At 37.4% G+C, this 14,761-nt stretch overlaps 1 protein-coding gene across 4 annotated transcripts in view; it reads right to left on the reverse strand.

Annotated features, from left to right (window-relative positions):
- Window positions 1-14,761, reverse strand: part of CTNNA2 (catenin alpha 2) — a 1,068,899-nt gene that overhangs the window by 833,983 nt on the left and 220,155 nt on the right. For all 4 annotated transcript variants that reach the window (XM_058550823.1, XM_058550821.1, XM_058550822.1 and 1 more), the window contains one exon: window positions 10,654-10,849. In XM_058550823.1, coding sequence (XP_058406806.1) covers window positions 10,654-10,849 — 196 coding nt within the window. The remainder of the gene's footprint in view (window positions 1-10,653; window positions 10,850-14,761) is intronic.

The raw sequence follows: 14,761 nt of genomic DNA on the forward strand, positions 1-14,761 counted from the left end.
ATAGTGATGTGCATAGTAGATACTCAATAAATATTTGTTGAATTAATTAGTCAATTAATGCACACAGAGATCTTTTGGCATCAATGTCATCTTATGTATAATATGAATAATAATACTTGAAATGACTAACAGAATGATGTTGAGAAAACACATGCAAAATGTCTTACAAATGGAGTGGCAACCAGTAAATGAAAGCTATTGTTTTTATTAATCTTGCTGAAAGATTACAGCATTTTCAAAAGCCAAGGGCTCCAGAAAGAGGGGTCAGATGAAAGAATTACCTGCTGTTATCTCCCAAAATGTGACAATAAGAGCCACACACAGGGCTTCAGGTCGACACGGGATATTCCTGGGCTCTCAGCTAGTACAAACTTTGGCATACAAATATATTTTATGTAATAAAATATGCAATAGTTAAAACTACTATAAATGTTAAAATTTGCATTAAGATGAATCCTAAGGTGTATGGCATTTTCACATTTATGCATTTTTTCTTCATGATATTTTCACATCAAACCTCTTTTTATCTTTTTTGTCAGTGTATTTATCTCTAGATTTTTTGTATTTTTTTTTAACATCTGATATGAAAGCTTCCGAAGATTAATTTCATTCCTGGATAGCATTCTTTTCAATGGGAAAAAATATTTTAATTAAAGATAATGTCTATAAAGATGTAATAAGCTTAGGCTATTAGTGATTCTCAAACTTTGGAAGCATAAGATTCATCGGGGTATTCTCTGGAAATAAAGATTCCCAGTGGTACCCCAGCCATACTGAATCTAGATTAGTGGCTAGGCCCAGGAATTTGAATTTTTTTTTTTTTAAAGACTTTATTTATTTATTTTTCCCCCCAAAGCCCCAGTAGATAGTTGTGTGTCACAGCTGCACATCCTTCTAGTTGCTGTATGCGGGACGTGGCCTCAGCATCGCCGGAGAAGCAGCGCGTCGGTGCGAGCCCGGGATCCGAACCTGGGTCGCCAGCAGTGGAGCGCGCTCACTTAACCACTAAGCCATGGGGCCAGCCCTAGGAATTTGAATTTTTATGGACACCTCCCATCCTCACCCAGGTGATTCTGAACCAGGTGGTCTGTGAACTTCACTCTGAGAAACAGTTGTGAAAGAAGCCTCTATAAAGAATGGAAGGGTGTGTGTGTGAGGGACAGTAAGCATCAGTGCGCGGACACAGCAGAGCATCATAGGAGCCCTGACCCTGCTGCACTCTGAGACTGAAGGAACACCTGCCATTCTAACTTCAAGGTCTGCCCTTGCTTAATCTAATAAATTGGCACTTTATTATATTACTTGAATAATATTATTTTTAAAAGTAATGGATCTACACTCCCATAATCCAGGCTCAAAGAACTGAGACCTGAAGAGAGAAATGAGTTCTCTTTCTCTCTCTCACCTAGGATTTGCCTCTCAAACCCCATTTTCTGTCCTAGAATTCTCTTCTTTCCTGAAGGTGCTCCCCCTTCACTGGAGACCTGCCCATCTAGCCCTCCAACCATACAGGAGGGAAATCTCACCCTATGACCAAGAGGACCCCACATCAGAACACAGGAATGTAACATCCATTCAACGGTACTCAGGTAGCAGCACAGCACAGAAAAGGAAGCTCAATATTTCTAGACGACTCAAGCACTAAAGATACGAAGAGTAGAGGCATAAAGCAAGGGATACTTGGGAAAAAGAACAAGCAGAGGAACATCAGAATCCTTGTAGTATCCTTAGCTCTCCTTTTGCCTCTGACCAGATCTCAGTTGGGGAGTTCACACAGTTGGTATTAACTGGAGTTTCTATTGGCCCAGCTCATTCCACCAATAACACATCCCAACACCAAAGGGAGTGGGGAAGGAGAAAGTCACCAGGTCATCAGGAGGCAAGGGTTTATGTGTCCTCAGAGATGTGAGGACACCTTTCTTTCTCCCTCTACTAATTTTTCTCAGTCTTGTTCTGCCTCTGCCCATTGGTCATCAGTTACTCAATAAATATTGATTGGATAAAATAATAATAATAATAAAACTAGTTGATATCACCATATCCTTCCATATTAGAGGTTGTGCCTGAACAAAGAAAAGCCTGAATGAACAGTGAATGGTTTGACCATATCTTTGATTTAGGAATTGGCTCTGTGAAGAAGCCACCTCTTTTATCTGTACCTTCTTGTCACTTTGCTCCAAGAAATTCCTCTTAAAGTTGAGTTATGGCCATGTACATCTCTGTCTACACCCTAGCCTGGCATATCCTGTTGGCTGGGCCATGTCTTACCTGTTCTGATTCATCCTTGCCCAGACAGAGAGTGGGCAATCAGAGAAGGTTGGTGACTGAAGATAGGAAACCCAAGCAACTGCTCCATGGCTTAAGAGGGTGTAGAAAAATAACAATAGGATGGCATGGAACCAATTGCTGCATTACACCGTTAAATGGATCTGCTTATTGGGCAAACATGAAGAACAGTGCCTATCTTTCAAAGGACAGCTTTGGGATCTACTTCAAATCTAAGAAAATTCACAAAGATAATATGTGAGCATCCAATTGCTAGCAGATGCTGCTACACACCAAATAAACAAATTAAATAAAAAATTCTTAGGCAATTAAGCCTGTTATAAATTGGCATTTTTAGCTGCATCCAACGAAGGAGAAACAGTCATAAATAAAATCCCTTGAAACGTATGAGAAACCTACACAAATGCCAGTAACAGACAAAAAATGTAAAACCATGTACAACAGTGGTCAAACATCAGATATCCATAGTCCATTAAAACCACCTCCTCTTTTGTCCAAAACAATTGAGATCATTTCATCCAATCTGCTTTGGTTCTCATGTTTTCTATAAAACTCATTGTTGGGCATACCTTTCCTCCCTATCAGGTTTCTAGATAAAGGAATGTGCCACCTGCATCAGCTCATGCAACCAATCTGAGCTTTTTCCCTTTGTATCTACAATTGCTCTCACCAGTGGCTCCCTCTCTTGATATATGTTCTGATACTTCTGATTTGGGCTGAACAAAATAAACAAGCAAGCAAACAAACAAGCATATTCTTTGCTTGATGTTTTCTCCCATTACTCTTCTACTTCTCTCCTTCCATTCTGTGACAAGCTTCTGAATCATGCATTAAGTGCTCACTATGGGCAAGGCACTGTCCCGGGCTCCAGAGATACACAAAATAATATTAACACGTGGTCCTTCATTTGAATCTCAGACTATCTACAGGGGCACAAAGAAATATGTGCGGTATACAGTGCAACAATGACTGAAGAAGGGTATGGTTAGCTTTCCTGCCTACATCCTTTACTTCACCATATACTCTATTCTTTCAGCATCTATTCTTTCTTTTTGTTTAGCTATTGTCCTTGCAGCTTCCTGCAAATGCACTTTCAAATATAATTAATGACACCTTTCTAGGAAAACCCAAGGCATTTTCTCATTATTCATCCTCAATGATCTCAGAAAAATTTGACCTGATTGCAACAACTTTGTAGAGTTTAGCTTCATCACTGTCTCCTTTGCAAAATATTCCCTTGAATTTCAGGATTCTGTACTCTGCTCTCCGGTCACTTTCAGGGCATGCCTTCCCTATCTAATTTATTTCTATTCCATCTTCTAATCCCAATTCAGCTTTTGTTCCAAAACTAAACCTACATCCCTCTACTCTTCTCTATCTATTAGCAAGTACTCAAAGAAAGCTCTGTCTCTTAAAGCTTCATTTATCAACTCCAAAGACATTCAAATTTCTCTGCTTCCCCAAAGTTCCATTCCCATAGCATTAACCTGCTAGGCAGTTCCCCTCATTCATCAATGTTTAAAATCAAATCAGTCCTCTCTCCCCACTCCTGTCACCTCTTTAGATGTCACAATTAAGCTGTCAAGGGCCAAAAACTAAAAATAAATGTTGACTCTTGTCTCTTCCCTTCAACGAGTGGCAAATCTTCTATTCTTTTTTGCAGTGCCTGTAACATCTAGTTTCTTATTTCTGTTCCCATTGCCACCACCCCAATCTCAGATACTCAAAGTATTTTTTTTTTGTTTCATTTTCTCTGAAACATTACAATAACATCTAAGCAATCTGAGTCCAGTCTTTTTCTGATTTAGTCAACTTCATGAAGTTGCCAAATTAATCTTTCTAAAATATCATTTCTATGGGTAAGAAGCAACCAGCTTCCTTCCTTCTTTCCTTCCTTCCTGTCTTTCTTTCATCATGTTGTCTACACAGAGCCTAGGTCCTGAACTTTTCCCAAACTGGTCCCTTCCCATCATTTTATCATATTTATAACTATGCCTGAATATAAACCTTTTTATCACATGAGGGCTTCTCTCTCCATCCTCCAATTACCAATATCATTCTTATCTCTTTGACTTGAAAATCAATTGCTTAAACCTGAAATGCTTACTCCACTATCCTTCACAAATTTTTAATCAATGCTTAGCTTAAACATCACTTCCTTCTTGCCAATTCCAACTACATGCCTTTGTTTTCTAACTTAAATGTTTAACTGCCCTATAGATTTGGCTCCCTCGTATATACTTAACACATATTCCCTGAGTGATTTCAGAATGTCAAGCATCACAAGACATCATTTAACATAGGACATACCTATCCATAACATTTTAATATAGAATATCAAGTTGTTTCTCCTATGTAAGTCTTACTATTTACTTTTAAGTAAACTATAAGCTCATAAACCTTGTACAATGATGGGCTGCCATCAGCTGCCTAATGTGAAACACTAACTAACTAACATGGATCGATGAGTCATCCAAGTGGGTCTGATGGGCAAGAAGTGGATTAGTCCATTTCTTCTCAAATCGGCTACACAATGGAATCACCTAGGGAGCTTTAAAAACCTTGATGCCTGGGTCCCACCCCAGAGTTTCTGACTTAAATGATAAGGATTGAGGCCCGGGCATGAAGAATTTCAAAAGCTTCCCAGGTGATTCTAATATTCACTAAAGTTTGAGAACCCCTAGATTAGTCCATAGTCAGGAAGAGTTTTAATCCAGGAAGATCTTAGTGGTAAACAGTAAAAATGTTTTGGCATTCTCTGTCCCAAGCTTTCCGTGGCCCAGGGCTTCAATATGAAGGCCTGACTGGAACAACTCCTTTTGCATTCCTCATTAGGAGCTTTTCTATGTATGGTTCACTGGCTGCTCAACTATGCAATCATAATTTGCTGGGACCACTTACAACTACCACCAACTCTAAGCCACACTGAGCTACTCAGTCCCCTTCAGGGAGACCACTAGATGCTGATCCAGCTCTCCAGCATCCTGCTTGGAAGGGCCCAGGACTGCTCATTAATAGGAAGAAGAGCCATTGCCATATGGAGTACAGATTTATTTAATAAACTGTAACTAATAAATCTACCCTGACATCTATATAACATTTAAGATTGTTTTTAGTCCTTTGTGACTTCATTATGTAAAACAACTCAACGAAGCAAACACAATTATTGTCTGTATTTGAAAAATAGAGCAAGTGGTTAAATGATGTAGCTTAAATCATATAGTTATTGGCCAAACTAATATTAGATGTCAGATATCTTAATCAAACATCCAATGCTGTGCTGACTTCACAGGTAAGACTCTTTCCTGAATATCACCTGTCACACGCTAGAGCACCATGCTAGGTGACTTAGGAGTAGAAATACACACACATCAGAGTTCCCATCCTGATGAAGTTTAAACTCAGGAAGATAATGTATATATATGTAATTAATTTAGCTATGATAAAACAGACAGACACACACATAACACACTTTTGACCAAATATTCCATCTTCACCCAAGTCTAAAATATCAGAGTTCTACGTTTCGAGTACAACGATTTTTCTTCTCTTTATATATTTTGATAATTTATTTTTCTTACTTGTTTCTAACATAAACGCTATCACAAACCTACCGAAATACTTCTTATGCAGGTTATAACTTAAAAGTACAGGAAAATCTTCTACTGAAATATTCCAGGGCAAAAATATTGTCACCACTCATACTGAGCACTTTAAAAAATCTGGCATGCTGCCTAGGATTAAAAGAGAAAATATAAATTTTAAATGATAAAGTAATTCAAACAACACTAAGTTTAACCATATGAGATACAATAATGACATAGTTAAATAATTTTATATATAATCTTGTCAGATTACAGTAATTATAATCACGAATGTTGTGAAACTTCAAAAGAACAAAAATAAATGATTCTATATTAAAAATCTGAAAATGGAGATCTACAAAATTAAAACTTCTGACATTTACTCATGCTGAAAATTTTTTTTTAAAGTGGCAATATTTTTGATCATTTGATTTAAAAAAGCAAAAACAACTCAATAGTAAAAGATCATCTCTAATAGATTTAGTTCCCAAACCGCATAGCATTTAATAAGCAAGCACATACGGATACTGGAGCCACTTTAAAGGAGGAAATTTTTTTTTCTTTTCTTTTCCTTTTTTTTTTGTGAGGAAGACCAGCCCTGAGCTAACATCCATGCCAATCCTCCTCTTTTTGCTGAGGAAGACCAGCCCTGAGCTAACATCTATTGCTAATCCTCTTCCTTTTTTTCCCTTTTTCTCCCCAAGGCCCCGGTAGATAGTTGTACATCATAGCTGTACATCCGTCTAGTTGCTGTATGTGGGACGCGGCCTCAGCATGGGTGGACAAGCGGTGCGTCGGTGCACGTCAGGGATCCGAACGGGGCCGCCAGCAGCGGAGCGCACCCACTTAACCGCTAAGCCACAGGGCCGGCCCCAGGAAATTTTTTCTAAGTGTCACTATCTCCATAGCTTCTGAACATCATCTTACATATTAGAAAGTAGATTTCTATGATGGAAAGAAAGATACTAAGTTTTAATGTTTCTAATAACTAAATACTCCCGCCCTACTCCTCATACATTCCCCTCAAGCTCCTCCCCACTTCTCTCTGAAAATCAGCTCAGGCTCTCATTTGTGAATAAAATCTGGGCAATGGGCAAACAGGAAAATTGGGCAAAGCCAGACAGGCTAAGGAGATGACACAGTGAAGAACTGAGCTGGAAATAAAAGAACTGAGTTGGAGTTGGAAAAGGAGAAGAAAACAGACAAGGGAGCCTGTGGGCACAGAACTGGAAGGAGGGCCTGAGGAGTTTGTTGTGAGGGAGAAGAGGCACCTCTCACACACGACAGGCATCTGAAGTGTATTTGGGAGTGGGAAATATCTGAGAATGAGAGAAACAGAAAAGAGAATTTTTAGAGGCTTTTGCCAGTAAAATTTTTGTTATTTTGCATAATAGAGCAATGTTTCCTTGAATTGGACCCTGGTCAGAAAAAGCGACATGTGGGAGTTGAGCTTTATCACACAGGTAACACACAGGCATCATTTCTGATGCATAATTTTTCTGTAACAAGAAATGCATAATATGGAGGAAGTTTAAAATACGCTTTATAAAAGCAACCACTGTAAGCTGTCAAATTAGCATCTTTAAAATTTCTCACTCTAATATCCCTAAGAGAGTCTGGTCAAGAACTATGTTGGTTATTATATTGCATCCACAAAAACACCATTTCATATAAGCTTCAAGAAAAGTGAAATAATTTCTACAGAAGGCGTGAAAACTAACTTGCAAGGAAAAAATAAGAGAAAGCCAAGAGGTTACTGAGGAAACTAAATGGGAAAAAGTATCACCATTCGACAAATGATTGGAGAAAGCGGCCTAGGGACTAATCAATCAAAACCCTCTCCACCTGGGATAGGTTCACTATCAAGTGTGGTGATGCTTTCATAGTGTATACATTTGTCAAAACTTATAAAATTGTATATTTTAAATGTGTGCAATTTATTATACGTCAGTTAACCTAAAATAAAAATGAAAAAAACTATCTAGGCTATAGATGCATGAAAACAGAAAAGTATCCATCTTCGATTCAGAAGGAATATCAGTTTTCAACAGTACTTGAATACTTAGAAGGTTTCACATTGCTAAAATACATACACAAATACACTCTGTCCACATTAGATGAAACGTAAACTTTAATGTCTCAAATTAAAGTAACAATTTACATTAGTATAATGTAAATGAAATTAACTATTGGGGGAAGAAGATGGGAGTACGAAGAATGATTGTTGTTGTTGGGGCTGGTCCGGTGGCATAGTGGTTAAGTTTGCATGCTCCGCTTCAGTGGCCCAGGGTTCGTGGGTTCAGATCCTGGGTGTGTACCTATGCACTGTTTATCAAGCCATGCTGTGGCAGGCGTCCCACATATAAAATAGAGGAAGATGGGCACAGATGTTAGCTCAAGGCCAATCTTCCCCAGCAAAAAGAGGAGGATTGGCAACAGATGTTAGCTCAGGGCTAATCTTGCTCACCAAAGGAAAAAAAAAAAAGAATGGTGGTTGTTGGTGTGGGAAGATGGTTGGTATTTCCAGGGACTAAATAACCCTCTGTGAATTTAAAAATTGGTAGGTTTGCAAGAAGAGTTGGGATAGAACATTCATTCATCTATTCCTTCATTCATTCAACAAATATTTATTGAAGTCTTATGAGTGCTAGGCATTGCAAATCAATGATTAGCAAAAGAGACATGGTGTGATCTCTACCTTCATTAATTTATAGTGTGGCAGAGATGAAAGCTATCAATCAAGTCACCTCACAAATATTAAATTATGGTGTGGAAAGTGCCAAGGAAAAGTATGATAGGAGTGTCAGGGAAGGTTTCCTGGGAAGGTGTTCTTTAAGCTGATATATGCACAATGAGTCATCCTTAACTGTGTGAAAGGAGAGAGTATCTATAAAGGTCCTGGGGTAGGTAAAACATGGTGCTCTTGAATAAGTGCAACAGGAATTGGTTCACTTAAGAGATATTTAGGAGTTAAAATCTATGGGACTTTGTAATAGATTGTATTTGGAAGGAGAAGGAAATAAATATGATACCAAGATTTATGCAAGTGTAACTGGATATATATGTATGGCATTCACTGAGACAGGAAATGCAGGATGGAGGTCAGGCTGGGGGGTAGGTTTCTGTCATGATTTCATGGTGCCTTAGAATTTTCAACTAAAGTTGCTTAACACGACTACATCAAAATTAAAAACTTCTTTGTGTCAAAAGACACAATTAACAGAGTGTAAAGGTAACATAAAGAATGGGAGTAAATATTTCCAAAACAATATCTGATAAGGGGTTAATATCCAGAATATACAAAGAATTCTTACAATTCAGTAACAACAACAACAATAAATAAATAACCTGATTTAAAAATAAGCAAAGGACTTGAATAGACATTTCTCCAAAGAAGATATAAATATGGCCAAAAGCATAGGAAAAGATGCTCAGTATAATTAACCACTAGAGAAATGCAAATCAAAACTACAATGAGATATCACCTCACACCCATTATGATGACTATTACAAAAAAAGAAAAAAACCCAACAGAAAATAACAAGTGTTGGCAAGGATGCGGAGAAATTAGAACCCTTGAGCACTGTTAGTGAAAGTGTAAAATGGTTCAGCTGCTCTGGAAAACAATATGGAGGTTCCTAAAAAAATTAAAAATAGAATTATCATATGATCCAGCGATACTATCTCTGAGCATATGTCCAAAAGAATTGAAAGCAGGGTCATGAAGAGAGATTTGTATACTCATGTTCATAGCAGAATTATTAACAAGCCAAAAGGTAGAAGGAACACAAATGTCCATCAATGGATGAATGGATAAAGCAAATGTGGTATACATATACAAAACAGAATATTATTTAGCCCTAAAAAGAAAGGACATTTTGACACATGCTACACCACCAATGAAGCTTGAGGACATTATGCTCAGCGAAATAAGCCAGTCACAAAAAGACAAATGCTGTATGATTCCACTTATATGAGGTATGTAGAGTAGTAAAGTCATAGAGAAAGAAAGTAGAATAGTGGTTGCCAGGGGCTGAGGGAGGTGGAAACAGGGAGTTGTTGTTTAACAGGTATAGAGTTTCAGTTTTGCAAGACGAAGTTCTAGAGATTGGCTACTCAACAATGTGAATATACTTTATCTTACTGAATAGAATACTTAAAAATGGTTAAGATGTCTTACTGAACAGTAAACTTAAAAATGGTTAAGATGATATATTTTATGTTACGTGTATTTTACTATATTTAAAAAATTTTAAATATGCTGAATAAAAAGCATTATAGCTAACTAGGTAGCAATATAATTGACTAATCAATCGATAGGTAGTTGTACAGCTAGATAGATTTTGAAGGAAAGTTGTGAACTGAAAATATAAATTTGGGGAACATACACAGCAACAATAATTTTATTACATTCTTCTCCTCCCTTCATCCTTAAAATCCTAGGTTTTCAGCAACTCTCTAAGAATGAAGTATTCTCATCCTATCCTCCCTAAAAGCCTAAGTTTGACACAAGAGTCTATTTTTATCCGCCAAGAGAAAACAACTTGAAGATTTTGAAGTAACAGAAGACATGGAGTGTTTGTAGCCACGCTTTACTGCCACAACAAAAACATCTCTATTTGTCTATTCACCTAATTCCAGCAAATATTAAAAATGACAAGTGTAGACAGAAACAACAACAAAAAAAGACTACTCCTTTGAGCAAATGTGCATTCATTCTAGAGAAAAATCCATTATTTGCACATCACTATACATCCTTCTTGAACAGTATTCTTCTGCCTACCTTGTTTACGCACATCCTCTACGGCAGCAACCAATTCTTCTTTGAGATCTTGACTCTCCTTAGCGATCTGTTCACCCTTTTCCAGGAAGTTCTGAGTGGCTTGCTCTACAGACGCAGCCAGTACATGGGCTTTCTTTGACCTCCCTTTCTTTTTACCAGAGGGGCCTTTGTTGCTTGTGTTGACAAGGGTCGTCACCTTAAATAAAAGACCAAGTATAAAATTACTCTGTACGTTAGTGTTTTACAGAGTAATGATAACATATTATCATCTCATAATTTTTAAGTATCCCTTGCTTATTAAATCATTAGTGGACATCATATAGCCTCATCTTAAGGAAAATGTAGAATTATATGAATAAGCATATAAACTAACAGCCATTTATTTCATGTTCGGAAAAAAAAAGGCATGTGCAAAGGTAGGAAGAGCAGACTTGTCAGTAGCTCCACGTTTCCAGTTCACCGGAGGTTGTGCTTTCACAGACTGACAAGTACAGTGCTGGTTGGAGTAATCAGCTTCAGGGAGAAAAGGAAAGGAAATAAAATAAAATGTGGAATTGCCTTTGAGCCCTGAGTTAGGAGAACCAATAGCCAGTCCTGAGCCCGAAAGTCAGCACCGAGATGAATGAGCAGTTAAAAAACAGTGGACCATCAATATTCATTACTTACGTGTCACTTACCAAGGACTGTTGAAGATTTTTGCCATTTCTGATTTCATCTTATTAAAACAAAATGGTAAATTTGATCTGAGGGAACTGAATGATTCAGTCTCAACATTTGGTTAACCAGCTAAAATTCCCAGAATTGAAATTAGATTTGCATTATCACTTTTTTTCTAAGTATCATAATTTGAATACATATCTCAGCTGCCAAACTTCTTTGAGCACTATATCTAGAGCTATTTAATCTGCTAACAAAGACAATATCAGTTGTCCCTTATAGACTTCTGAACCTTTATTTTCTACCAGTGAGAATTTGGGGAGGGAAATGAATGTAACTATTTCATATTCTGTTCAGCAGAAGTTGCTAGTCATCTTTACCTCTGTATTTTTTATCAGCTTCTTAAGAATGTGGGCGCTGTGGTTTATTTTCATTGACATAAGTCCTGGTTAGCAGACTAAAGATTTTATTGGGGGTTATCAAGAAAGTTAGTGCACAGAAAAGTTCCAAATGCTGTAGTTCCTGCTGTTTACTCCAAATCCAAGAGCAAGCAAAGTGATTAGTCAAAGTTACAATTAATGTCCAGTTTATGAGGCAGGAGATAACATCAGAAGAAAAAAGTACTGAATAAATATGAACTAAGATGATGAATACAGGTAGAACCAAGAGTTAAGAAGGGGTTAATGCAGTGTTGGGAGCCATTGTATTCAGCTGTCATTTGATTGCTAAATAATCAGATATGGTGAATTAAAGAAGGATTCTCCAAGGACATTTAAGTACAACACTAGACACAAAAAGAAAGGTAAGATCATTAAGAATAAGGCTGTCAGATAATGGTAGTTAGCTGTAAAAAGTGTATGCAGTCAGTAACACATTATAGATAGTCCTTTCAGTTCTACCCACAATAAGGCAGATATCAGAAGAAAGACAGCCTGTCACAAAGGTTGCTTTCCTGAGTTACGAGAGTGCTCTCCTTAATGAGGATTTACTCTCACACATTAATTAACACAGTGTTCTTCCAGGAACCCCCACTCCCCCAAACAGCCAATACCTGGAAACAAGCACATAAGCCCCCTATGCAAACACAGCACACATATCAAAAATCTTGATTTAGGTAAGGCTCTTTATCAAAGGAAAATATTCCTATTGTCACTGATATCTGATTTATTCTCATTTTATACATAAATCTGAGAAGTTTTGTGATCTGATTTTTTAGCACTCAAATTAGAAAAAATAGAGTGGGGAGGGAGCTTTTAACTTTAGGCATATTGACAGTTTTGGGGAGTGGAAGCTGATAGTGAGCTACCAAAATAGCTAAATGACTATATTGTGAGTTCATTTTCTGCAAAGGCAAACTAATTTCAACTCTTTTGTATTCTCATGGTGCATTACTGTATTAAGCACAGTTTAGGTAATGCTCATAATAACAAGTCAGTTAAAGAGTCAGTTATGTGGAAAACAATAAACATGGAACATTACCAGGAAGTTCCTTAAGAAAAATGTGATTACTTTCAAATGAAGCAAATCAATTCAGTCCTCTTTCAGTAAAAGTTCTCATTTACTCATAGGTGGAAGATCATGAAGGGATGAAAAAGAGAATAGAAGGAAAATGATGGGGCTCCATTAATGCTCATGTCTTAATCAGTTTAGAATAAAGAAATAATTATCAACTCTCCCCATTGCTATTCAGTGTTTTATTGGAGGACAAAGTCAACAAATTAGATAAGAAAAAGACAGAAGAGACATAATATTAGAAAGGTAGACACTAAATTATGTCATTACTTATAGAAAATATGACTGTATCAAGAAAATCAAAACAATAAAAGACAAACTATTAGAATTACTATAAGTGTGAAGAGCAAGGTGGCTAAATACAGACAAACAATAAAAATCTAATAGAACAGCAGTAACCAATGAAAAATCTAGTTTTAAATATCCTATTCACAATAACCATAAATTGATATTGTCAGAGATAACCATAACATAAAATATAGAACGTTATATGGAGAAAATGATAAAAATTTTAATGAAGAACATAAAAGATGATCTAAATAATAGAGAGACATACCAATGACCTCTGGAGGCTGCAGGTATCTATGCCTAAGGTTTGATATACAGACTGACACCAGGTCTGGGGTAGGCCATTCACTTCTCAACCCACTAAATTTTGCTTTTATCCCCATATCTCCTGTAGCAGAGTCCTCTTAAATTGATCTCTCACTAAAGTAATTAATAAGTTGCCAAAATGAATTACTTTTATCTATTATACTGTTCTGCCACATTAAACGCTATTGACTCAATTCACTTTTCCCCTGAAAATATCTCCTGGCTAATTCTCTCAGCAAAAATCTTCTCCAAACTTCTGTAGCTTTAAAAAGGACATTATCTATCATCAAACTTACTCCTCTCTGTGCCCATCTTTTCTTCCTCCTTCCTATGCCAGGAAAGGCAAGCTGCTACCACCACCTCTTTAACTGAGCATCTGATCACATCCTCCAGAACCCTGTTTCATTAGCTATGCCAACTTCTCTCTCAATCTTCAACAGGATTCTCTCTGTAGGCTCCTCAACCTTAGCGTAGAAGGATACTCAATGTTTCTCCAACTCTACCTCAAATATTTCTTCAATGTCCCTGCCTAAAGAAGAGAAGAAATCCTGCAGCTTATAGATAAGAGTGTAAGCGGTCAAGGGTCCTAGGACCTTGATATAATGATGGTCCCAATGGACCCTGGCCAACAGAAGACCTCAGCAACAGCCAGAGGATGGGCAGCATTGTTTTTAGATATGTTAATGGTGTGATCTGAGTATAAAACTGTGATAGCCAGGCTGGTATACACTACTCATCATCTAATGTCCTAAAAGTAGACCGTCCATTCCTGCCATTCCAATAGCAGTAATGCAATGGCCAGTACCATTTCATTCTTTTCTTTTTTTTGCAGCGTGTTTTACTGTAAGACAATTTGTTTATCTGACCATGTCTTTTCTGCTTCATCAGTTCTCTGCTTCCAGGATCTAAAAGCTCAACAGACATGGAATACTTCTTTTTTCAAAACAATAAGCAATAGTGAGGGCACCAAGGCACTTTGTCTTGGCAACTCTGTCACACTGGCCCAGAACAAGCAACAGTATAGTTTGTCTAAGCCTTCCCACAAGGCAGTCAATTGAAAGTGAGCTCTGGGCACATCATTGTCACCTGGGGCTTCTTAGAAATGTAGAACCTCAGGTCCCACTCCAGACCTACTAAAAGAGAATCTGAATTTTAACAAGATCCCTAGGTAATTCACATGCAAATTAAATTCTGAGAAGCACTAAATTCTACGACAATGATTCTCAGATTTTCATCATACCTAAGAATCACCTAGATGCCTGTTAGAAGGCAAATTTCTAGATCTCTTAGTGCTTCTGCTCAGGTAGGTCTGAGCTACGGCATTCTGCATTCATCACATAAAATT

The sequence above is a fragment of the Diceros bicornis genome, chromosome 12 (assembly GCF_020826845.1).
Source record: "Diceros bicornis minor isolate mBicDic1 chromosome 12, mDicBic1.mat.cur, whole genome shotgun sequence".
NCBI lineage: Eukaryota > Metazoa > Chordata > Mammalia > Perissodactyla > Rhinocerotidae > Diceros > Diceros bicornis.